General features: G+C 38.8%; 1 protein-coding gene across 1 annotated transcript in view; it reads right to left on the bottom strand.

The window, feature by feature from the left end:
- Positions 1-27,175, bottom strand: part of MTMR8 (myotubularin related protein 8) — a 67,719-nt gene that overhangs the window by 30,609 nt on the left and 9,935 nt on the right. Inside the window, exons 2-8 of the mRNA XM_037135151.2 lie at positions 17,052-17,174; positions 13,160-13,322; positions 9,399-9,556; positions 6,665-6,793; positions 5,374-5,508; positions 2,276-2,408; positions 543-652 (exon numbers count right to left, since the gene is read on the bottom strand). Of these exons, the coding sequence (XP_036991046.2) occupies positions 543-652; positions 2,276-2,408; positions 5,374-5,508; positions 6,665-6,793; positions 9,399-9,556; positions 13,160-13,322; positions 17,052-17,174 (951 nt within the window). The remainder of the gene's footprint in view (positions 1-542; positions 653-2,275; positions 2,409-5,373; positions 5,509-6,664; positions 6,794-9,398; positions 9,557-13,159; positions 13,323-17,051; positions 17,175-27,175) is intronic.

Below are 27,175 nucleotides of genomic sequence, written 5' to 3' on the forward strand. Positions count from 1 at the left end.
CCATTCAGAGGCAGACATACAGAAAGAAGTCATAAAAGGTCTGCTCAAAGGTCTGAATGCCATAGATATACAAGCTCTACATGTATTTCACACCCACTCTTACTTATTATACTTGATACCTTAAAATCAACACCAAATACAACAAAGAATATCTGAGCTAGAAGGACCAATAGACATCATCTAGGAGTTTTTAATCTGAGGTCAGGGGTCTGTGAAGCCTCTGAAATTAAGGTCCACTTTCTGTATGTGTAGCCATATGTATATTTTTCCAGAAGGAGAGGGTCAATACTATTTCCAAATAGTTCTTTGGACCCCACAAACTTTATATCATTAGATTCTAGCCCGACTACTTTGTTCCACAGATGAAGAAACTGATGCCCAGAAAAGGGATAAAATTTGCCAAGGGCACACAGAGAATTAGTAGCTGAGGTGAATGTAGAAACTAAGATTTTTTTCAATATTTTTCCCATCATGATACACTGCTACCTCAAGAAATCCCGTAATTAAAGTCAGTGCAAGTTCTTAAAAGTCCTAATTATTACCTTTGCAACGAAAGTTCCAGCATCCATAATAGCTTTAATGTGTGTCAACCACCCTGAGCTGTCCAGGCCACTAAGAAATTCAGTCACTGTTGGAGTTTTCGATTCACAAACTAAGGTAGAAAGGGAAGCAGATATTGAAATTCACAATAACCTCAATTTATTCACCAGGAAAGAGGAAAAAGTGGATAATTTTGTAAACAAGAAAGCTGAGGCACAGAAAGGTTAAATGATTAGATAGAAACCACACAGTGAGTCAGGGACAGGATTAGGGTTTAGAGCCTACCATATCTTCCACCATTGGTCTCTCCTTTCTTGAGTTGTAGAACCCACCCCAAGCCCACAGAAATCTCTTAAGAGCCAGAAGAATGAGTCAGTAACCGCAGGAAAACACTCACATGTCTTATGATTAGAAAACACATTTGCCCTGGCTGGTGTGGCTCAGTGGACTGAGTACCAGCCTGTGAACTGAAAGGTTGCTGATTTGATTCCCAGTCAGGGCACATGCCTAGGTTGTGGGTCAGGTTCCCAGTTGAGGGTGTGTGAGAGGCAACTGATTAATGTTTCTCTCACACATCGATGTTTCTCTCCCTCTCCTTCTCCCTCCTTTCCCCTCTCTCTTTAAAAATACATAAAAATTTTAAAAAATTCTTTAAAATACATTTAATCCTAATTCTACCCAATCATCCTAACTCTTCAGGCCCTTAATATCTAGCTGTATTCCTACTCCCTCACCTACTCCCTGCATCCCTGTGCAGTCTCAATGGGTTAGGGAAAAAAAGTTAATTTTCATGTACTTTGCACTGGTTATCCAGCAGAGGGCAATCTTTTACCTCAAAAAATCTGTAAAAAGTCCTGTTCTCTAAACCTGTAGAATATTCTGGGACAACAAAAGAAAGGAAGAAGAGATCCAAGGAAGAGGAACACTAATACTTTAAAAAGGATGCAGACTGTGGAAACAGGATTTAATGAGGACCATGTAAGGGAGAGGTCTTGGCCTGTAACCTAAGAACAAAATTGAATAAAAGAGGGGAAGAACAGGGAGTTCACTAAAGGCAGGTTTTCGCCATCTCTTCCTGAGTTGTCATACCGCGTCATGGAATCCTGGGTAGTGGCTCTGAGAGAAATGTTTCAGAATCAAGGGTCCTGCCAAGCCCCAATCTCACCTTGCCCCCACTCTGACCCCAATTATTTTGCATCGATGACAGATGACCTATATTGTCTGACATCAGCTTCATTCCTCTGAAGTCTAAATTCACCCCCTTCATCAGCACAGTGATAAAATCCAACTGACTCCTTGCAGTAGATTAAATGAGGTGATTTCTTACCTTGAGGATGATGCAATGAATTCCAAATTCATTTATACTTATGTTGACCTGTCCACCCCTAAATGCCTGACTGTAATTCTATAGAGAGAAATAATTTCCACAGCAACTAAACCCAAAGGGACTTAACTAGGTTGTGAAACTGAACATCTTAGTTCCTCTGCTGGACCAAGACTGCTATAATTCAGTACTATGCAAGCTGGGCTCACATTATCGTTTAAAAACCTTATCACCTATTGGTCCTGCTCACCTAGTTGTTTTTATGATCTACCCCAAATTAAGCATGTTGTGTGTGTGTGTGTGTGTGTGTGTGTGTGTATATATATATATATACATATATATATATACATATGTATGTATATGTATGCAACACTAGGGGCTCTGGCCTATCCAAGGTGAAATCCTTCTAACCTTCCACGAGTTTCTGCAGGCTGCTCCGCATCACATGGATGTTCTCAATGCCAATGAACCTGAAGCGAGTGTTGGCATAGTAGTCTTCGTTTTCATACCCCTTCCCAGCTATTCGGTTGGCCAAGGCATTCAACTGCAATATTTGAGGAATAATAGAGCAGATTGGGCAGGTGATAAAATAACAGGATTCACTAATCTCAATGCCTTATTCTAAACAGTTTTAAATCTTATCCACTGAAAAAAAAAAGTTAAATCTGGGCACATTCTGGAATGGAGAGAATTTCAATGGTTTTTATATAAGGTTATCTTAAGGAACAGAGTAGTATGGAGGAAGATTTAGTGTTCTTGTTTTATTACTAAAACCCTGCTTAAGAGACTCAAGGATATGGCAACTATGAGGATAGCTGGTCAAACTGAAATAATTTTGAGCTTTACCACAAAAAAAAATGTTTTCTCAGCTGAAACAGCTTTACACTGGGAAACATGTGAAAGTTCAAAAATCCTTTCAACTGAGAAGTTCTAAAATAAGTCTAAGAACTTTAGGGATAATTAATTCTAAATAGCTATCTAGAACAATGTCTAAAATATGCACAAGACAAATGACTTTCACTCACTGATAAAATGAAATGGAGATACCCAGACCTGTTTTTAACACTATGTTCAGCTTGTGGTAATCAGAATATTTCTAGGTCATAAGGAGAATATTGGGCAGGATAGAGAGTAAATGAGATGTAGTCAGGAGATAATAATATAATAACTAGGAAAAAAGGCCAAAATAACCTCTATGATGATAACCATTTTACTAATCAAATGGGTTTGTTGCCTGGGCCTGTTTTCTCATCTCCCAGTATCATGCATTTTAAAAGACAGGAGGAGCATATATGTGGACAAGGTATCATTTTTGTATTGATAGAAAAGAATGCCATTAAACCCTCAGAAGCAGAAACCTTTCATGTTAACACATTCAGGGAAAATAGTCTCTGTGTCAACATGTTCTGTTTAGAATGCCAGATACTTTTAAAGGGAGAAATGTGATGGTACTTTGGTTACTTATCACACAGACAATGCCACTGAGATTCCATGATATTAATGACAAATGTCAAAGGTACACCTGTGGAGGTACAAGCAACAGCCACCTCGTAGCAAGGAAGTTTGCTATGACTGATGAATGCTTCAGCAAACAAAACAAGAAACAGCAGCCCCTCTCCAGGTCAGGGCAGCACTAAAAGGCCAGCTACTGCAGATAGCTACCTGCATGGCATTACTGTACAAGCTTTGGGAATATGTCTGGCAGATTTGAGTAACAGCTCCGTATTAGCAGCCTGATGTTCAAGTAGGTAAGAAATATATTATTTATTGAGCTCCTAGCATACCAGACCCCGTACTAGGTCCTTTACCTATATTACTTCATTTTATCTTTACTACAACCCCTCAAGATAGGTATTTTTATTATTCCCATAATAAAACAGTCTCAGAGAGCTGAACCAACTTCAGCCAGAATCATACGGATAAGGGCTGACAGGAAGATCTGACCCCAGGTTTGTCTGACTCCTAAAAATGTAATATTTTACAACTACAGTAGAATTTCTACTAAAAGTACAGATGTAGCCATCCAGAAGGGGAACACTGCTCAATATTTCTAAGCCTTCTGAGAGGAAAAGGAGACCTGTTAAAGGGGCTTTTTGGTCTTGTGTTTGGATAGAAAGTACCAATCATTCAGTTTTTCAAAAGCATGGTATGTTTCCCTTTACCATTTTAAGATGATTTCATCTTGACAGATACAGATTTGATTAAACTTTTTCCAATCTGGAATGACAGATGCAGTTATGACTGAAGCAAGACAGCAAACTCAGGAGAAATTCAAAGATAGTGCCTGAGCAGAAAGGGAAAAGATTTTCTCTCTTGAGCCTAGGCAGCCCTAGGTAGTGACTCTGGAGACTGGCCAGTGAGTGATCCCAAAATGGGACAGGAAGCTGTCTAAGGCCATCATCTGATTTCATGCACAGCCAGTTGCTTAATTGTGATGCCACAACCACCTGGCTTAGGCTTATATCTGAATCACCAACTTAGCAATCACTAGTGAACAATGAAACTTCCCAGTCAGCCACACTCCGCACATCAAATTACAAACATATTTCTTTCTGGAGCTGTCTGTATAAAGGCCATCCTTTAAGAAAAGGGAGTCTGTCCTTTACTTGCCTCATGGGACACAATTAATTCTTCAATCCCTTACAGAGCTAGACAAAATGAGGAAGGTCAAAGAATTAATGAAGAAGAGTTTAGGCTGATACTTAGGTTGATCTGAGGACCCTCCTTTCTGTCACACTCACATTCAAAAGGGACAGAGCCTGGAAAAACACATTGTAACAGACCACACAGTATCTGGCTCTTAGAAAAATCAAACAGTTTCACTAGGGCCATGTCCACTGCCAAAATCCATGGCAACCTTATGTCCCTGCTCTTTTCTTTTTTTCTGGGACCAAAATTTAAACTTCACTTCACTGAGTTGGGAAACACTTAATCAGTGAATAGTGCAGGGTGCTAAAATAATTACCACCACATAAACTGAAGAATTTCTGTTAATCATTAGTAGTGACATTTGTGAACCCGATTCCTTCAGGAGACGTCAAAATATCATTCACCCACTGTGGTTTGGTACATTACTCACAAAAAGACATGTTGGTAGTAATGTTGCCAGTGTTAAGTTAAAGTGCTGTATCTGATAGTAAATTTATACCACAGAAGGAAAATACTGAAAATTCTAATTGATTAATAGATTTAGTGAAAAAGAGGAGGGAATATCAAAGAGCCTCCAGGCATTTAATTCAGATGTCATGAATTCAGGAGGTGGCAAGGCCAGGTTGTTCAAAGTACCTTTGAAAGCATCAAGGACATCTCACAGTCTTGCTTGACAGTGAGTGACAGGCTATAAAAATGGGCTCCCAATGGCTTCTGAAAATGATTTTACACAAAGTCTGACACAATAAGCCCACATACACAAATACAACTTTCCCAATAACACTGTGAAGCTCAACATGTAGGGGCAGGGATCACAAAATTAGTGAAGTTAGAATATCCAAGAGGTCACTGATAAATACCCTCGGTCTTGTGTCTATAATATACATAAACTGGCTCCCTGGGTTTGTTTGTCCAATAGCCTCTAGCAAGCGCTCGTCATCTTCACAGCGAGTGTAAAACCCACACAGAGGCTGGCTACAGCGGCAAATGGAAGCCTGTAAGGAAAAAAATCTGTCAGTTGAGGGATCATATGCACAGGTGGTCAAAAAGCCTCTTTGATCCCAGGTTTAGTGAGCAGAGAAAGAAGATGAACCAACTTAGGACAGTGAAGCAAAGAAAGATGTAGCTTTGAAGCCCAGCTGTTCCGTTGACATTGAGCTCAGTCTCCTGCCTTCCCCAGGCATGTGAGCTGTGTTACCACAAACTGCTGCTCAGAATAGTCTTTTTTCCCCTTCTACATGGTGAGGATTCTCGACCTAGTCTTAGCAAATCCAGACAATAGGAACACCACATCTTGAGTGCTTCCTCAGTAAAATCCTATTCTCAATATGTATTGGGTTAGTATTTTTCTGAAACAGCCCTGCTCTTTTATAGTCCCAATCATAACATTCATATAAAGCAGAGGTTTGCAGTGGCAGCAGATTTCAAGATAGGGCAGAGATTTAGTCTTAAGAGAGCAGGGTTCATGCATTAATGTCAAATCAGAGGGGCTACTTTGCTTAAAGCCATGTTGACATAAAAGCAGCTATTTAGCTGGTATGTTTGGTAATGAGTAGTTAATGGACTGTTCTGCACTGTAGTGTGGTTTTTAAGGGTCTACTTGCTTTGATAGTTTGACACAAAAATACCCACTCATTTCATTATACTCTTTTAGCACCCGAATAGTTTACCTACTTGAGAAAATGACTATTTCTCTAACTCCAGGTCTCAGAAGGACCACAAGAGGAAAGAACTATTATTCCTTCCTATGGAAGGGGACTCAAATGAATGAGTTAAGTGTTTTTCCCCACTACCTTAAATCATATTAAAAGTAGTGAGAAAGAATCAAGGACATCTGTGTTCCAGTAAAAGGCCAGAGTCCTCAAATATCCTTTAATTCAACAACTTCCCCTCAAGCTGGAGACCACAGAGAAGGAAAGAAACAAGTGAGCACACTAAAAATGCCACTTAACATTTGCACAACACTTTACAATGTACAAAGTACACACATATTTTTCCCTCTTGTGACCCACTTAAAAACCCTCAGAGTACTAAAGTTCAGGGAAGTAACTTGCTTGAGGTCACACGGCTGTGAAGTGGCAGTGGTGGGACTGAAACCCAGGTCTTTTAGAGCCAAGTTTAGTTCTCATGAGAGAAGTTTGCTTAACTCACATTATTCTCTTTGTAGAGGTAGCAGAGCACAGGTAACCGTTCTTTACTTCTGAACTTCGAACTTCCAACCAATGTTCCCAAGGTTACAGACTTAGGAACCACTATTTCAGGAGGGTAGGTACTGCATATCTAAAAGAAAACTCATTTTTTTAACTCAATATATATTTTTTGCATTTTTCACTTGCTATTAGCAGGTTGGAATAGCAATTACTCGCACACTAGCTGTCTGCTATTTATCATCCAGAATCATCTGTTCCTTAAGAAATAGGAACATAAATATCCTTGATGTAATAGCTTTGCCAAGTATGCCATTATTTTCTAGAAAGAAAGGTATTAAGTCACATAAGAACAAAACGTACCAATAATATAGGTAGAAATGCACATTACGGGTAGAAACACACATATAACCCTATCCTGGCATTTGTACACTTGCCTATCAAAGCAAACAATATATATTGTAAATAAGTATATTAAAACAAATATACTCAGATATAAAGCAGACAGGTATAAAAGAAGAACATGATTTGCTCTTTCTTAAAATGCATACTGGGCTCCTAGTATAAACATCTTGAGGGCCTTTAAAACACTAGTCTGGGGGTGGAAGTGTTGACGTTTTAGGTGTGATATTCACTCTACAAAAAGACTGATAAATATTCTTAAATTCACCAGCTTTTAAGTGGTTACCAAATATATCTTTCTAAAGAGACAGTGATAAAATATTATAGCAGCACAGACTTGACATTGCCAAGTTAGCTCTAATCACTACTCTAAGTAGTGATTTAATATTATAATATTAAAATATTATAATAGCACAGACTTGACATTGCCAAGTTAGCTCTAATCACTACTCTAAGTAAAGAACACCCATAAACATTTGACGATGGGTCAAATAAAAATATAAATAGGCAAAAAGTTTGAGTTAGATCACATTCAATGTTCTATGTAACTAGTTGAAGTCAATATCCTCACAATGCAGAACTCTGACAGAGAAAAAGTTCTATAACCATCCTCTTACCTGGACTCAAACTTCGGAGGAACGAGTCATATAAAGAGAAATAAATGGAACTTCCCTTTCAACTCAGAGAGCAACATGCATCCAAAGTGCCAACACGGATATTTCAGAGCTCATCTGGGGGACTTAGCCCCATATTAGAACCAAAAAGAATTCACCCCACCTCTACTCATTCCTGTGAAGTATGACCTTAACAAGCCACCTCACAAATGGCCCTGCTAAGTGACAGTTCATCAGTCTTCCTATATAGCAGATATTCAAAACGGTTATCAGAAAGTCATTACAATTTCTTTCTTTTAATGATAGTAAAAAACTGTAAGTAAAGATCCAACAATTCAGAGATACCACTTAAACACCAACAACTCCCTGTGCAGAAAAGTTTTCACAGCAAGTCTGACTGCTATGCTTAGAAAGGCCTGCTTGCAAGTCTGGCCCTCAGCTGGTACCCAGGAACTTGACTTTTGGAAGGGTTCCCACCACCCCTTAACTGATAAGAGTGACTAATTGTGCCTAAACTGTTTGTACAATGTGGTTTATGCCAAGCACTTTTTTTTTTCCTTCTAGGCATCTGAAACTTTGGTATATACTAGGCAGAGAGTGCCTATGTGACCGCTGCCCCTCCACCCAAAATCCTGGGCACTGATTATCCAATAAGCTTCCCTATAGACAACATTCTCCACATGTTGCCACAATTTGTTACTAGAGGAAGTAAGCATGTCCTATGTGACTCCACTGGGAGAGAACTCTTAAGTTTGTGCCTGGTTTTCTCTGGATTTTGCCCCCTTTCCTTTTGCCAACTTTGCCTTGTATCTTTTCACTTTAATAAATCACAACCACAACTATGACTATATGTTGAATCCCATGAGTCCTCCTAGTGAATCGTTCAACTTGAGGGTTGGTCCTGTGAACCACCAACACATTCTCAGACCTCTCTCTTAAGATCCAGACTTAAATATATACTTGACATCTTTTGAATCACCTGGAACTCAGTCTAAAACTGAAGACACTGCCGTCTTCTCATGCTCCTTATCTTGGTTAACATATCCATCACCTACTTGGTCATCTAAGCCAGAAACCAGGAAACCCGGGATGCATACTAAAATTCTTCCTCCTTCTCCCAGCCACATTCTTTGGATATTTCAAGTATACCACTTGAATATCTCTTCAAACCATCTCCGCTTCTCCATCCATACTCATTGCCTTAGTTCAGGTTCTCATATCATTCTGCATTCTTAATCAATTCTCCACACTATTATCAAAGTTATCTTTCTAAAATACAAGTATATTCACATTACCTTCCAGATGAAAATACTCTAGTAACTCCTAACTGCCTTCACGATGATAATATTCAAATTCCTTAATTTGGCTATGAAGCCCTTCATGATCTCACTTCACTTCCTGACCTCTTTCCTTCTCTCCCTGTATAAACTAAGATAGATTTCCTTCTCCGTGCTATTCCCCAAATCATCAGACTGTTCCTGGCTTCCCAGTCTGAATTCCATATCCTTCATCTATGCTCTCACAGCACTCTCTGCTTTAGACTATGAGAACTCTTACTTAGTGTCTTGAGTGCAATAGGTAGTTAAGAAATGTTTGTTGGCATGACTACACACTGAATGAAAAGGAGAGATTATGATTTTTTCTTTTTTCAAAACCTTGTTTGCTAACATTTTTCTGTTTTAATTAAATGGATCTAAAGGAAAATGACAATGACAAAATTACCTCATAGTTTCTGTTGGCATCTGTTATGGTCCAGTACCTGTTGGGTATTCCCATACGCCCAAAATCTGATATTGGGTCAATCAGTTTCCATCCATTTTCCCTCATCTCTTTTGTAGATATGGGATTATAAAAAAAAGCATACAGATCTTCAAGTAATGCTGGACAATGGAGATAAACACAAAAACAAGAATGAGTAAAACTTTACACCAAATAATGCTTAAAAAGGCTAGACTTCCTTTCTTTCAAGGGGAATGTTTGTCAAACAGCCCCAGAAAAGGACAATGGCTTGTATACAAGGTTGCCTTGATATAAGGAATAAGAACTGGAACATTGCTTTTGAGTTTTCTTTTAAAAATGATTTGAGTTTTTCTGATACCAACACAAAGCATGAACATTCTGTCTGGCTTTCTGTGAATTGTTGGATAATGGACTTAGATGAAGCTTCCGGGATTATTCACATGTTGGGGAAGTGGTCCTTACAAAAGTTGTTTTTTTTTTAACTGAGCTCCAATATACTAAGAGTACTATTTGTTGTAACACGTTGCAAAACATTAACAATGTTTTCCAATCTGCTTATCAAGCCAATGCCTACTTCTGGGTGATAAATGGCCATTTCTTCTCTTCCAGTCAACCCCACTTCTCCCTTCACAAGATGCAACGTGCAACCAATAACTCATCTGCCTAATTTATGGGGCAACAACTTTTCCAGAGACGGATGGAATCTGCCAGGGCCTTAGGAAGTGTTGGGCCATCTGACAGGTAACCTCTGTCAAAAAAATACCAGCAAATTCTCAAAAATTATTCTGGGTAAAGGGTGAGAGAAAATTGGAGAGAAAATTAAGAGCATAAAAATCCCACAGATTAAATCAGATGAAGCTGATGGACTGGCCTAGAGGTGGGGCTGCAGGATGAGAGGGTGAACTGGAGGAAGCAGAGATAACTTGCATTATTAAGGACTCTGATAAAAAGCCCTAATCTTCTAATTGGAACTGAAGATCAAGGTGGAAATAGTGGGCCAAACAGAAAGTTTATGAGACAACATGAAACAGATTTCATTCCAAAGCAGAATTCCTTCCTGAACTAATGAAAAAATTTCACAAGTTAAAACTTATTAAAAATTCTTTTCCTATTTACTGAATTTACTGGGATGACACTGGTTAAGAAAATGATGCAGGTTTCAGCCCTGGCTGGTGTTGCAAAATTTTCCTGTGAGGCCATCCAGTCTAGGAGGTTTGTTTGCTGGGAGTTTTTCTTTTTTATTACTGTTTCAATTTCATTAGTTGTATTCAGCCTATTCAATTTTTAATTCCTCCTTATTCAGTTTTGGAAGATTATTGATAGGTACATATTTACTGCTATCTTATTATTTAAACTATGTTCCGCTCCTCCTCCTATTTCTTCTTCTTCAAGCGGGCCCCTTAACATTTCTTGTAATATTGGTTTGGTAGTAACCAACTCCCTTAGCTTTTTCTTATTTGGAAAGCTCTTTATTTCTCCTTCAATTTTTTTTTTTAGATTTTATTTATTTATCTTTAGAGGGGAAGGGAAGGAGAGAGGAAGAGAAATATCAATGTATGGTTGCCTCTCATGTGTCCCCTGCTAGGAACTGACCTGCAACCCAGGCATGTGCCCTGACTGGGAATCGAACTGCGATACTCTGGTTCACAGGCCCGCACTCAATCTACTGAGCTACACCAGCTAGGGCTCTCCTTCAATTTTAAATGATAGCCTTGATCAATAAAAAGTAGTCTTCATTGTCAGTCCTTGCTTGCTTTTTATCACTTTGAATATTTCATGCCAGTCTCTTTTGTCCTGAAATGTTTTCTTGAGAAACCAGCTGACAGTCTTATGGGAGCTCCACTGTAGGTAACTGTCTTTCCCTTGCTGCATTTAGGATTCTGTTTTGTCTTTAACCTTCTCCATTTTAATTATGATGTGTCTTGGTTTGGGCCTCTTTGGTTTCATCTTGTTTGCGACTCTCTTTTTCTTCACTAGGCTAGGAAAAGTTTTTGGTCATTATTTCTTCAAATAGTTTCTTGATCCTTTGTTCTCTTTCGGGTACCCCTATAATGTGGATGTTATGCTTGATCCTGTCCCACAGGTCCCTTAAACTGTCCTAATTTTTTAAATCCTTTTTTCTTTTTTCTGCTGATTGGGTGTTTTTCTACCTTGTCTTCCAAATCACTATTTCAACCCTTTGCTTCATTCAACCTACTGTTTATTCCTTCCAGTGCATTCTTCGTTTTAGATATTGTATTCTTAATTTCTGACTGGCCCTTTTATGGGTTCCATGTACTTTTTCATGTTGTTGTGCATTCTTATAACCATCACTTTGAATTCAATATCTGATAAATTGCTAGCCTCTATTTCATTTAGCTTTTTCTGGAGATTTCTCCTATTCTTTCATTTTTGGGCCTGTTTATTTTTTCTCCCCAATTGGCTCCTTGTTTGTGTTTGTTTCTGTGTCTTATGTACATCTGCTATGACTCTCAGTCTCCCTGGCGTGGCCTCATGTATTATGTACTAGGGGTCCTGTGGGGTCCAGTGGTACAGTCTCCTGACCACTTGAGCTGGGTGCTCCAGGAATGCCCCTTGTGTGGGTAACGTTGGCCTTCCTGTTGTAAATGAGTATTGATTGCTATTGGCCCATTTGTGTATGGGATCAATCTACAGGCTGGTTGACTGTGAGGCTCACCCCGGACCATGGCATGCGAGCTGCTGTGCTATTGCTGACCACACTAAGCAGGGTTTGCTTCAGCAGGGTTTGGCACCTGCCAAGATCTCCCTTTGGATATGCTGCCTATGAAGCTTATTAAATCCTGCTCTGATGTTGTTTGAAGCTGGCCACTTGGTGTGTTGTTTCTGGGTCTCTTGTGAGGTACCCTGGTGCCGCCTGTGACTGTCCCTCAGCAACCTGTTTGGACAAGTTTCAATGTGGCTTCTTCTGTAAATCCGTGGTTATAAAACTTCTCTTTAGCTAGCCTTCAGTTGGTTATTCAGGATGATTGTTCTATACTTTAGTTGTAATTTCAGTTTGGTCCTGGGAGGAGGGGAGTGTAGCATCCACCTACTCTGTCATCATTTTGCATATCAAGACCCTACAGGTGGGTCTGCTAACTTCTCCCAGGCCCAGGCTTCCCACCTTTAAAATGGGAACTACCTTTCTTCAGAGGGTTACCCAGCTGACTTGTCCACCTCAAGAGAGCCCTTCCCTCATAAGTGGCTCTAAGAGTCAGAGAAGATCCATGAACAAAAATGTTCAGACCTATCAGAAGTTAGAGTATCGTAAATGGAACTGGTGATTTATGGGAGGGCTGACTTTGTCATGGAGCCTACCTACATGGAACCATGTGAAGATCTCTCTCTTTAGATAGCCCAGAGGGTGGCCAGATGGTGGATACCAGGTGATCCAGGTAGGGGTGGCAAAGCCTACGGTGACAGTGTCTGAGGAGACTGAGGTGACTGAGGCCCGCAAGTAAATATTATACTTAAAAAGCAGGAGGGAAAGAGAAGGGGATAACATCTATTACATATCTACTCTATATAGCAAGTACAGAGTGAAATGCACAAATGGATTTAAACCTCAAAACAACCCCTGAGGGGAGCTTATACTATCACTGCTTTTACAGATGAGGAAGTTGTAATCAGGGGCTTGTCCAAACAAACCCAGATCCAAACTCATAGCCCATGATCTATCCAGTATGAAGTTCTTGGGGGAAAAAATCTAAAATGGTTTTAGATAGAAATACTATCATAACTACCTGTCTGAGAAAGCTTGAGCAGCGAAATATAAACCTCCTGGCAAACTGTGTCAGAGTCTAAAATAAAGTGGGCCACCAGGAAGTTCTTGCAGCGCACAATTAGGGGACAGCCCTCGCTAGTTAAAGGTAACTTCTCCACAGTGGCAATGTGATGCACTGCAATCTGCAAAACAGAAAAGAACCAAAACAAATTCACAGTCATGCTTAAGTTCTGTCATTATCAGTGGCCTTGACTCTCAGTAATGGCAACAGAATAACCAGAGTTGTGATCACATATATAGCTATCAACCATCCTTTGTAAGACACAACTGGGTTTCTCTCAAACAGAAGTAAATAGTGCTAAAGCAATGAGAAGAAAATTGCAGTGTTATACAACTTCTCCCTCATTCAGGATCTAAGGTTACCAAGGTTGGGGCAATTGTGGTAAACTGGCTCAGTACAGATGGCTTCTGGCACGCTATGGTGAAATTTACAATCATGGTAGAATAATTGTCACAGAGAAAAATAGGACTTTCTTTTGTTCTACTAATTACTAATTAAAATTAATAACTGGTATTGTGCTTTATTTCTCATGAGGTTATCCATGACCATTAACTATTTAATCTCTGTAATAACCCTTTGAGGTATAATTATCTCATTTCAGGAATGAAGAAACCAAAGCTCTGAGAAGTGAATTCCTCATCAGAGGTCACACAACCAAGAAGTGCACAAACAGGACTTGAATCATGGCAGTCTAATTCCAAGTCCAGGGTTCTTTCTCTAAGAATTCTAAAAACTCTAGTCCTGGAATTAGGATTTAACTAGAAATAGTGGGGAGAAAATTTCTCTCCCATATTTTACACTCTAGTGACAGTAAAGCAAAGATGAAATGGGGGAAAAGCTGACCTGTGTAACTTAGGAAATGAGTAGAGACTATAAGACTAATTGCTGAAGGAACTATACATAAGCACTATACTATAGTTAGTAAAGTTGTGTCCCCTGGGAGTACAGGTTAAGGAATCTGATTTTTTAAAAAGATTTTATTTATTTATCTTTAGAGGGGAAGGAAAGGAGAGGGAGAGAGAAACATCAATGTATGGTTGCCTCTCGTGAGTCCCCTGCCGGGAACTGACCTGCAACCCAGGCATGTGCCCTGACTGGGAATTGAATCACGATCCTTTGGTTTGCAGGCCTGCGCTCAATCCACTGAGCTACACCATCCAGGGCAGGAATCTGATTTTTTACAGGATGATTAAATCTTTAGTTGCATCATTCCATGCCATGCTGATGCCAGCAAAAAGAAATGCATGAAAAGTAAACTGGTAAAAAGGAATTGCATCCAAATAATAGAATAGAATAATAGAATTTTTTTCTTTATAGATCCAAAAAACTGTGGAATCATAGTTTTACATTTTAGCCTTTAATGTTCTCCTCCAATCTGTGTCTGTAATATTTCCTGCAACTAGAACTTGGATGTAATCTTTTCATTCTTTGGATCCCCTGCCCTGTGCCTGGAATGGCCTTTTGATCATCACTGTCTTTTCTTTTCCTCCATTCTTCACATGCCATGCCCCAGCCCTGATTCATTTGGAAAAGCTGTCTCTTCCTGGAACTCTTTCAATTGCACCCACCATCTAAGAATGGGGCAGGTATGGGGATCACTCACATATTCCTAGCAGGGATTTTTCCATCTTAATTTCTGTCTTAATTGCTTTGTCAAACTCAGTTCCTGCCATGGCAGTTGTAAAAGGGTAAAAAAAAAACAACTACTGACAATGTAATAGGGATTAATACATCGAATTTCAGGAAAATCAAAGCCCTGTTGATCAACACATGAGATGTATGTTTGGGTAGTAAAATACTGATCATCAAGCTTGGGTAGCAGGCAAAAAAGTGGTGAATTAGGAAGAGGAGGAAAGTGGAGCTGATGAAGGCTGAGGAGAACTTCAGTAATAATACTAATTGGGTAAATAAGCCTCCTTTGATATATAGAAATGATTAATATAAGTTTTGCCATCCAGATCTAGCCCCCTGGGTTTCAAATAACACCCAATAGGAACATATCTAGGGAAATGTGTGCTGTCTATAAATGCAGGTAGAAAGGGAAAGGCTCATGGCACAGTACTAAAGACATATTTCCTGAACTGTTAGAAATGGAAGAATCCCTGCTAATTACACAATCTAACCACCTCATTTTAGAGATGAGAAAATTGAAGCCCAGAGAGCAAGAGTCATTTCCCTGAGGCCATATAGCCAGTTAGTGCATAGCTGAGTCTAGCTAGAACCAGGTCTCCTGATTCCTCTTTTGGCATTCCTTTCATCACATCAAAGGGAGCAAGTACAATATCAGATGGGGAAAGTTCGTGTTGTTTTAAAAAGGAGATATTAAAATACAGTTGAGTCTTGAACAATGGATTTGAACTAGGTAGGGTCCTCTTATGTGTGGATTTTTTAAAAGATTTTATTTATTTATCTTTAGAGGGGAAGGGAAGGAGAGAAATATCAATGTATGATTGCCTCTCATGAGTCCCCTGCTGGGAACTGGCCTGCAACCCAGGCATGTGCCCTGACTGGGAATCAAACTGTGATACTCTGGTTCGCAGGCCTGCGCTCAATCCACTGAGCTAAGCCAGCCAGGGCTAATTTTTTTTTTAAATAAACAAACAGTTGGCACTGTGTTTCCACAGGTTTCGCATCCACAGATTCAACCACAACAGTATTTTCAATCCATTGTTGGAAATCCATGAGTGTAGACAGCAAACCGTATGCTTAAGTCCTTCGCATAAAGTCCAATGCATAAAATGGCATGCTTTGATAGATTTTGGTATCTGTAGAGGATTCTGAAACTGATCATCCTCTAATATGAAGGGATGACTGTAGTTAAGTTTTGGGCGAGTCAAAAGGTGAATGAGTATTTTTAATTGCATAAGGGTTGGTACCCCCTAACCCTGTTCAAGCATCAACTGTACTTATTTCATATGTATATTCAGTTTAATTTATTTTATACTTATTCAATAGTATTTATCATGAGCCAGACACTATTTTAAGTGATTAAAACATTAACATTTTTATTCTCATAACAAGGTTATTATCAGTATGCTTATTTTACAGATGAGGGAAGTGAGACACAGAGAACTTAAATAAATCAGCCCAAGATTATAAAGGTAGTAAATGTTAATTCTGGGATTTCACACTGAACAGACTGCCTCTGTAGCCTGTGATCTTAATCACTATGCTATGCTGTACATCTGAAGCATGTTGTACTTCTTATAAAGACTTCTAAGCATCAATGTGGCTAATGATTAAGTTAAGATTAAATGATGCTACTTTAGGATGGGGAAGGTGTAAAGCCATGTACTAAGCTATGGGTACTAAGCTAATTAGAAAACATTGTTGAAAAGTGTAATGGGAAACATACACATAACATACACCCTGTCTTAGGTCAGAGAGATGGTCTAAATCATTGATGCCCAAGGTACAGTCCATGGGCCACCAGCATCACCTGAGAGCTTTCTAGAATTTCAAAATCTTAGGCCTGAGATTCTGTATTTTTTAAGCTCCTAGGTGAAACAGATACTGCTAGTTATGGGACCACATTTTATGGGTAGTAGGGCTTTAAATTACTTCTAGTTCATAAGGATGCTTATTGACGAGACTCAGAAAAGAAGCAGAGGCTTCTCTACCTAAAAGTATCAAGGAAAATTCCCAAGTGGTTGAAAATGACTAAGATGACTATAGTTAATAACTTGAGGGGTAAAAGGTCATATAATTCAAGCTATGTAAAGACCCCTAGAATAGGTCCCTTGAAGAAAAGGTTTTACAGCAATTTATTACTTGAAATTTTAAGAAACTACTATATTAGAAAGTGTATACACCCAACTCTTCAAGACCCTTTGAAACCTCATGAACTTACCCATGTTTCTTGCTGTGCTGCACCAGAAGCCTCCGCATAGATCAGGTGAGTTGCAGTAAGATACAGAATCCCATTAGATAACGTCTTACCCGAAAAATGATCCAGTAATGTCACGTTTTCTACCTGTTATTTGGGGGCGGGGAGGAAACTGATTAATTACGTGTGTTGAGTTGATGGCTTAAAGTGAGATAATTCAAAGCCAGATAAATGCTGTTAATTTGCTACAGAACTTCTTTGAGGCCTTCTAGTTCCTGCCAAGGTGTTAAACTGATATGACCTGTTTCTTTTTCCTAAATCAGCCCTGTAGAAACTATAAAAGTGAGAAGGAAACACGGCTTCTAGGAAGGATTAACCTTCTATATGATGTTACCATGCTGGGGTAGGTGTGGGTGGAAGATAAATAAGACATAGAGCCTGTTGAGATAATTATCTCATTGGAGGGAAGTTTCAGTTACTGTATGTGTTTATCGATAGGGGTAAATAACATCAGTTTAGATCTTAAGCTAAAGGCCAAGAAAATATAATATATAACTTTGTATAAAGCAGGAGAAAACTCGATCTATCCAATGGAAAGCGGGAAAGGAAAACAAAAACAAAAAAGAGTGCCATAAATGAACAGTATAAAATGAAATGCCAGAAATAAGTCCCAATGTAAGAGTGATTACAACAAATGTACATGAATTAACTTATCAATTAAAAGACAGACTTACAAGCCCTGGCTGGTGTAGCTCAGTGGATTGAGCACATGCCTGCGAACCAGAGGATCGCAGTTCAATTCCCAGTCAGGGCATATGTCTGGGTTGCAGGCCGATTCCCTGCAGGCCAGTTCCCAGCAGGGGAAGCATGAAAGGCAACCATACATTGATGTTTCTCTCCCTCTCTCCTTCCCCTCTAAAAGATAAATAAATAAATCTTAAAAAAAAAAGACAGACTTACAGACTGGATTAAAACAAAATACTCAACAATATTCAGTCTAAAAGAAATACATTTAAAGAGGTGCACACCTTGGCCAGTGTAGCTCAGTGGATTGAGCACTGGCCTGTGAACCAAAGGGTAGCTGGCTCACTTCCCACTCAGGGCACATGCCTGGGTTGCAGGCCAGGTGTCTCTAGTAGGAGGCATGCAAGGGGCAACCACAAATTGATGTTTCCCCTTCTCTTTCTCCCTCCCCCTCTGTCTAAAAATAAATAAAATCTTTTTAAAAATCACTTTAAATGCCAATGGTCTAAATACACCAAAAAACAAAAAAGATTGTCAGTGTGTATCAAGAAAAAAAAAAAAAGACGCAATCTGACATTGTCTATAAGAATCCACTGTAGCCCTGGCTGGTGTAGCTCAGTGGATTGAGCATGGGCCTGTGAGGCAAAGGGTTGCTGGTTCAATTCCCAGTCGGGGCACATGCCTGGGTTGCAGGCCAAGTCCCCAGTAGGGGACATGTGAGAGGCAACCATACATTGATGTTTCTCTCCCACTCTTTCTCCTTCCCTTCCCCTCTTTCTAAATAAATAAATAAATAAATAAAATATTTTTTAAAAAAAGAACCCACTGTATTCTTGTATATGGTATAAATTGGTGGTCTAGCTTCATTTTTTTCATGTACCTGTTCAATGCCCCCCACAGCATTTATTGAAGAGACTGTTTTTACTCCACTGCATGCTCTTCCCTCCTTTGTCAAATATTTACCATAAAGGTGTGGGTTTATTTCTGGGCTCTCTGTTCTGTTCCACTGATTTATATTCCTGTTCTCATGCCAGTTCCAGGCTGTTTTTATTACACCATATACAAAAATGAATTCAAAATTGACAAAAGACTTAAATGTAAGCTGTGAAACCATAAAAATCCTAGAAGAAAACATAAGCAGTAAAATCTTAGACATCTCTTCAAGCAATATTTTTGCCAATATATTTCCTAGGGCAGGGGAAACAAGAGAAAAAATAAACAAATGGGACTATATCAAATTAAAAAGCTACTGCACAGCAAAAGAAACCATCAACAACAGAATGAAAAGGAACTCACTGTATGGAGAATATATTTGCTAATGATGCATCTGATAAAGGGTTAATAGTCAAAATTTATAAAGAACTTAAATAACTCAACACTAGGAAGACAAATAATCCAATTAAAATATGTGCAAAGGACATGAAAAGACATTTCTCCAAAGAGGACATAGAGATGGTCTACAGACATATGAAAATTTGCTCAGCATCACCAGCCATCAGAGAAATGCAAATTTTAAAATCACAATGAGATACCACTTCACACTAGTCAGAATGGCCATCATAAACAAATCAACAAACGAGTGCTCGTGAGGTTGTGGAAAAAAGGGAACTCTAGTACACTGTTGGTGGGAGTGCAGATTAGTGAAGTCTCTATGGAAAACAGTATGCAGATGCCCCCAAATTAAAAAATGGAACTGACTTTTGACCCAAATATCCCACTTCTGGCAATATATCCTAAGAATCCTGAAACACCAGCTTAAAAGAACCTATGCACCCCCATGTTCATAGCAGTGTTATTTACAATAGGCAAGATTTGGAAGCAGCCTGTCCTTCAGTAGATGCATGAATAAAAAATCTGCAGTACATTTACACAATGGAATACTGTGCAGCTGTAAAAAAAATCTTACCCTTTGCAACAGCATGGAGATTAGTATGCTAAGTGAAAAAAACCAGTCTGTGAAAGACAATTACCATATGATCTCACTTATTTGTGGAATCTAATAAACAAAAACTGAAAAACAAAACAGAAACAGGCTCAGATACATGGTACAGATTGACACCTGTTCTAGAGGGGTGGGGGGAAAGGTAGACTGGATGAAAGAAAGTGAAAGGATTAGCCAAAGAACAGATACACATAACCTACCCATAGACACAGATAACAGTGTGGCGATGACTGAGAGGGGGAGAAGGCGAAGGGTGGGGGAGGCAGGCAAAGCAGGGGATAAGGGAACATCTGTAATAGTGTAAATATAAAAATAAACTTGAAAAACCTGCTTTAAACTTCAAGACACATATGCATTAAAAGTAAAGGGATGGAGCCCTGGGCGCCCTGGCTCAGTGGATTAAGCACCAGCCTGTGAACTCAAAGGTTGCCAGATCAATTTCCAGTCAGGGCATATGCCTGTGTTGTGAGTCAGGTCCCAACTTGGGGGTGTGCGAGAGGCAACCGGTCAATGTTTCTCTCACACATCAATATTTTCCTCCCTCTCCTTCTCCCTCCCTTCCCCTCTCTCTGAAAATAAATAAATGAAATCTTCTAAAAAACAGTAAAGGGATGGAGACAGATATGCCATGCTAACACTAAAAGTTGAAGTAGCTATATTAAGTAAGATTATCAGGGATAAAGAGAGGCATTACATAAAATTCTCCAAGATGATACAACAAACTTTAATGAGGTAAAATGGACAGAAGTGCAAAGAGAAATAAATGAATCACCTGTTATAGCTGGAGGCTTTAACACCCATCTATTGACAGATCCAGCAGGCAGGAAATCGTTAAGCACATAGTTGAACTGAACAGCACCATCAATCAACTGCATCTAATTGATGTCTATGGAATACTTCATCCTATAACAGCCTGAATACATTTTTCTCAAGTTCTAATATGGAACATTCACCAAGACACATCATATTTTGTGCCATATAATACATCTTAACATATTTAAAAGAACAGAAATCATACAAAGTATGCTCTCAGAACACAATAGACAAACTAGAAATCAACTACAGAAAGATAGCTGGAAAATCTCAAAATACATGGAAACTAAACAATACACGGGTCAAAGAAAAACTTTTTAAAGAAATTTTAGGCCTGGCTGATGTGGCTCAGTGGATTGAGCACTGGCCTGTGAACCAAAGGGTCACTGGTTTGATTCCAAATCAGGGCACATGCTTGGGTTGCAGGCTGGATCCCCAGTGCAGGGCACACAAGAGGCAACCACACAATGTTTCTCTCCCTCTCTCTGTCCTCTCTCTCTAAAAAATAAGTAAATAAAGTCTTTCAAAAATGAAAATTTAAAAATATTGTGAAATAAGTGAAAATAATTTTTTTTGTGAAAACAATGCTTAGAGGGAAATTTACAACATTAAATACATAAAAATATCTAAAAATCAATAATCTAAGCTTCCATGTTAGGAAGCTAGAAAAAAGAAGAGCAAATTAAATTCAAAGTAAGAAGAAGAAAAGAACGAATAAAAATTAGGGCACAGATCAATCTAATAAATAGGAAAACAACAGAGAAAAATTAATGAAACCAAAAGCTAGTTAATTCAGTGAAGGATCAGTAAAATTGTTAAATATCTAGCCAGGTCAACTAACAACACAAAAAAAAAAGAGAAAGAAAACACAAATTACTAATATCAGAAATGAAAGAGGAGCCATCACCATCAGACATTAAAAGGATAATAAATAAATATTATAAATCATTGTACACCTACAAATTTGATAACCTGGAGAAAATGGACCAATACCTCTACCAAAGCTCACACAGGACAAATAGATAATCTGAATAGGCTTATATCTATTAAAGAAATTGGGACTTCCAGCCAAGATGGAGGTGAAAGTGGAAACATTGTGCCTCCTCGCACAACCAAGTTTTAGTAACAAAAACGCAGCCAAAACACAGAAAATTGAACTGTACGGAAGTCCAACAACAATGAACCATTCAGCCAGACCGATAGAGGGGCGTAGTTAGTGGCTGGTGGATCGGGGTTGGGCAGGAAAGATCGGCCTGACCAACCCAGGAGCACAGGTGGTGGTTGGCAGATCTCAGGTGTGGGGTGGCAACGGGCTGATCCAATGAAGGCACAAGGAGGCTGGCTGACCCCGGTCACACATTCGTGCACAGATAAACCAAATGAAGGAGCCAGCAGTGAGACAGACCACTCAGGTTAGGGCCCCAACGACAGGAATTAGAGCCTGAAAACACCAATTGGAAAGACTTTCAGGGTTGAGGTTCCGGGAGAGGCTCCCAGGCTCACACAAAGTTTGTTGGAGAGACCCACAGGGTCCTGGAGGGTGCACAAGCCCACACACCTGGGAACCAGCACCAGAAGGGCCCAATTTGTTGGTGGGAAGCAGCAGAGGGGACCAAAATCCGAGAGAGAGCAGAACGAACGCCACTGCCCTTCTCTGACCCCACCCCCACATACAGCATCACAACCCAGTGACCTGGGTGACCCCGTCCTGGTGAACACCTAAGGCTCCACCCCTCATATGTAACAAGCGCAAACAGACCAAAACATTATGGCTCAAGCAGAAGAACAGCTCAAAGTCCCAGAGCCAATACTTGTAAGTGACCAAGAGATAGCCAACCTATTGGATGCACAGTTTAAAACACTGGTGGTCAGGATGCTCACAGAACTGGTTGATTTTAGTCACAAATTAGAAGAACAAATGAACACTAAACTAATTGAAATGAAAGGAAGTGCACAGGAAACCAATAGTGATGGAAAGGAAACTGGGACTCAAATCAAGGGAGTGGACCAGAAAGAGGAAAAAAATGACCAAACAGAAAAGAATGAAGAAACAAGAATTCACAAAAATGAGGAGAGGCTTAGGAACCTCCAGGACATCTTTAAACGTTCCAACATCTGAATTATAGGGGTACCAGAAGGGGAAGAGGAACAGCCACCAGTGGAAAACTTATTTGAACAAATAATAAAGGAGAATTTCCCCAACCTGGCAAAGGAAATAGACTTCCAGGAAATCCAGGAAGCCCAGAGAGTCCCAAAGAAGTTGGACCTAAGAAGGAACACACCAAGGGACATCATCATTACATTAGCCAAGATTAAAATGAAAGAGAGAATCCTAGAAGCAGCAAGAGCTAAGGGGACAGTCACCTACAAAGGAGCGCCCATCAGACTGTCAGCGGATTTCTCAAAAGAGACCTTACAGGCAAGAAGGGGCTGGAAAGAAGTATTCCAAGTCATGAAATTCAAAGACCTACATCCAAGATTGCTCTATCGAGCAAAGCTTTCATTTAGAATGGAAGGACAGATAAAGTGCTTTTCAGATAAGGTTAAATTCAAGGAGTTCATCATCACCAAGCCCTTATTATATGAAATGTTAAAGGCACTTATCTAAGAAAAAGAAGGTAATAAAATGTGAATAGTGAAAGGGCCGCAAACTCACAGTTATTAACAACCACACCTAAAACAAAAGCAAACTAAGAGGACAGCTAGATCAGGAGTGGAAACAGAAATGGAGATCACATGGAGGGTTAGCAACAGGGGAGTGGGAGGAGGAGAAGGGGGGAGAAGGTACAGAGAATAAGTAGCATAGACGGTAGGTGGAAAATAGACAGGGGGGAGGGCAAGAATAATATGGGAAATATAGAATCTAAAGAACTTGTGACACATGGACATAAACAAAAGGGGGGAATGGTGGGGGAGGGGTATGCAGGGTGGAGGGGAATGAAGGGGGAAATAGGATAACTGTAATGGCATAATCAATAAAATATATTTTTTGAAAAAGAAATTGAATCAATAATTAATAATATTCCAAAAAAGATAGTACAGGTCCAGATGGGCTCACCGATGAAATCTACTGAACACTTAAAAAAGAAATTATACCAATTCTCTAGTATGTCCTCTAGAACACAGAAGCAGAGGGAATGCTTCCTAACTCATTCTGTAAGGCCAGGATTACCCTACTAGAGAAACCAGAAAAGATTTCTGCTGCACAACATTGTACCCATAATTATCAGGACTGTATTACATACTTTAAAAATTATTAAGAGAATAGGCACTATGATAAATATTCATAACCTAATAACAATAAAAAGGGGAAAACGTACAGACCAATATTTCTCATGAAGACATAGGCAAAATCATCAACAAAAAAACTAGTCTATTATTTTGCTAGGGCTGCTGTAACAAAGTATCACAAGCTAGGTAGCTTAAACAACAGCAATTTATTGCCTTAAATTTCGAGAGGATAAAGTACTAAATCAAGGTGTCAACAGGGTTGGTTCCTTCTAGGGCTATGAGGGAAGAATCTGTCCCAGGCTCTCTCCTTCATTTGTGGATGGCCATCTTCTCTCTAGGTCTTCTCTTCACGCTGTCTTCCCTCTAATTGCATGCATGTGTGCAAATTTCACACTAGGGGGCGTGCGAGAGACAACCACATATTGATGTTTCTCTCCCTCTCTTTCTCCCTCCCTTCCCTTATAATCTTGAAGAAAATTAAGAAAATAATCTAACAATACAATGGCACTACATACACATCTATCAACAATCACTTTAAGTATAAATGGTTTAAATGCTCCAACCAAAAGACATAGGGGTAGCTGAATGGATAAGAAAAAAAGACCCATACATATGCTGCCTCCAAGAGACCCATTTCAGATCAAACATACACACAGACTAAAAGTAAGGGGATGGAAAATGATATTTCATGCAAATGGAAAGGGGGGGAAAGCTGGGGTAGCAGTACTTACATCTGACGGAAGACTTTAAAACCAAGGTAAGAGACAAAGAAGGGCACTACATAATGATAAAGGGAACAATCCAACAAGAGGATAACCCTACTCAACATTTACATACCCAACATAGGGGGCACCTAAATATGTGAAGCAAATCTTAATGGACATAAAGAGAAAAATCAATAGAAACATAGTCTCAGCTGGGGATTTTAACACCCCTTTACTTCATTGGATAGATCTTCCAGACAAAAATCAATAATGAGACAGCAGCCTTAAATGACACACTAGATCAAATGGATTTAATTGATATCTTCAGACAACATTTCATCCCAAAGCAGCAGAATATACATACTTTTCAAGTGCACATTGAACATTTTCTAGGAAGAGACCACATGTTAGGACACAAAACAAGTCTCAATAAATCTAGGAAGATTGAAATAATATCTAGCATCTTCTCAGACCACAATGCCATGAAACTAGAAATCACTCACAAGAAGAATACAGAAAAACATGCAAAGACATGGAAACTAAATAACATGTTATTAAACAATGAATGAGTCAACAAGGAGATCAAGGAAGAAATCGAAAGATACTTTAAAACAAATTAAAATGAGGACACGACAATTCAAAATCTGTGGGACACAGAGAAAGCAATCCTAGAGGGAAATTCTTAACATTACAGGACTATCTCAAAGAAATAAGACAAAGATCTAATAAAACAATCTAACCTCACACTTAAAGGAACTTGAAAGAGAACAAAGCCCAAACTGAGCCAAAGGAAGAAAATAATAAAGATCAGAGCAGAAATTTTTTTAAAAAGAGTCTAAGAAAAGATACAAAAGATCAATGAATCCAAGAGCTAGTTCTTTGAGAAGATAAATAAGATTGACGAACTTTTAACCAGACTCATCAAGAAAAAAAGAGAAGGACCCAAATAAATACAATCAGAAATGAAAGAGGAGAAATAACAATGGACACCAAAGAAATAAAATGTATTATAAAAAATACTACAAACAATTATATGCCAACAAACTGGATAAAATGGATAAATACCTAGAAATATGCAATCTTCCAAAATTTAATAAGGAAGAATCAGAGAATCTGAACAGACAGATTACAACTAGTGAAATTGAAGCAGTAATCAAAAAACTCCCAACAAAGAAAAAAAGCCCTGGACCAGATGGCTTCCCAGGGGAATTTTACCAAACATTCTGAGAATATCTAACAACTCCCCTTCTCAAACTATTTCATAAAATTCAATAGGAGGGAAGGCTCCCAAACTCATTTTATGAGGTCAGCATAATGCTAATTCCAAAACCAGATAAAGACATTACAAAGAAAGAAAATTATAGGCCAATATCCCTGATGAACATAAAATGCTAAAATCCTCAACAAAATATTAGCAAACCAAATATAGCAATGCATCAGAAAGATCATACACCATTATCAAGTGGGATTTATTCTGGGAATACAAGGTTGGTGCAACATTTACAAATCAATAAATATGATTCACCACATAAACAAAATGAAGGATTAAAACCACATGATCATATCAATAGATGCAGAAAAAGCATTTGATAAAATCCAGCACTGATTTATGATAAAAACTCTCAGCAAAGTGGGTTTAGAAGGAACATACCTAAACGTAATACAGGCCAAATATAATAAACCTACTGCCAGCATCATACTCAACAGGCAAAAACTACAAGCATTCCCATAAGATCGGGAACAAGACAGGGATGTCTGCTTTCACCTCTACTATTCAGCATAGTATTGGAAGTCATAGCCATAGCGATCAGACAAGAAGAAATAAAAGGCATCCACATTGGAAAGGAAGAGTAAAATTGTCTTTATTTACAGATGACATGATACTATACACAGAAAATCTCAAAGATTTCATCAAGAAACTACTAGAACTGATAAATGAATTCAGCAAAGTAGCAGGATACAAACCTAATATCCAGAAATCAGTTGCATTTTATATGCCAATAATAAATGAACAGAAAGGGAAATTAAGAAAAAACAAACCCATTCACAATTGCTACAAAAGGAATAAAATACCTAGGAATAAACCTAACCAAGGTTGTCAAAACCTGTACTGGAGTTGGACTCTTACGTGATGTAATGTACAAAAATTAACTCAAAATGGATTAAAGACCTAAAAGTAATTCCAAAAGCTATGTAATTCCTGCAATAAAGGTCAGGGGAAGAGATTCAAGATAGTGGATTTGGTCATTACTTCTTCAAAGTGAATGACACAAAAAGCACAGGCAATAAAAGTAAATGAAACTAAAGCAAAGGTGGAAATTTTTTAAAAGAATTACCAAATATACCAAGCATTCCACTTATGAATGTATATCTAAATAATTCAAAGCAGGATCTTGAAGAGATATTCACACACCCTTGTTCACTGCACCATTATTCACAAGAGCCAAGAGGTGGAAGCAACCCAAATGTCCTTGCACATATGAATGGATTTAAAAAATGTGGTATTTATACACAATGGAATACTTTTCAGCCTTTAAAAAGGACATCCTGCCACATGGATATTGTCCTAAGTGAAATAAGCTAGTCACAAGAGGACAAATACTTTATCATTCCACTCATATGAAGTATCTAAAGTAGTCAAAATTATATAAACAGAAAGTAGAAAGATGGTTGCTAAGGACTAGGGGGAGGGGTGCTGGGAGAGGAAATTAGTG

This window comes from Artibeus jamaicensis, unplaced genomic scaffold (assembly GCF_021234435.1).
Source record: "Artibeus jamaicensis isolate MK-2021 breed Jamaican fruit bat unplaced genomic scaffold, CSHL_Jam_final contig_457, whole genome shotgun sequence".
NCBI classification, from domain to species: domain Eukaryota; kingdom Metazoa; phylum Chordata; class Mammalia; order Chiroptera; family Phyllostomidae; genus Artibeus; species Artibeus jamaicensis.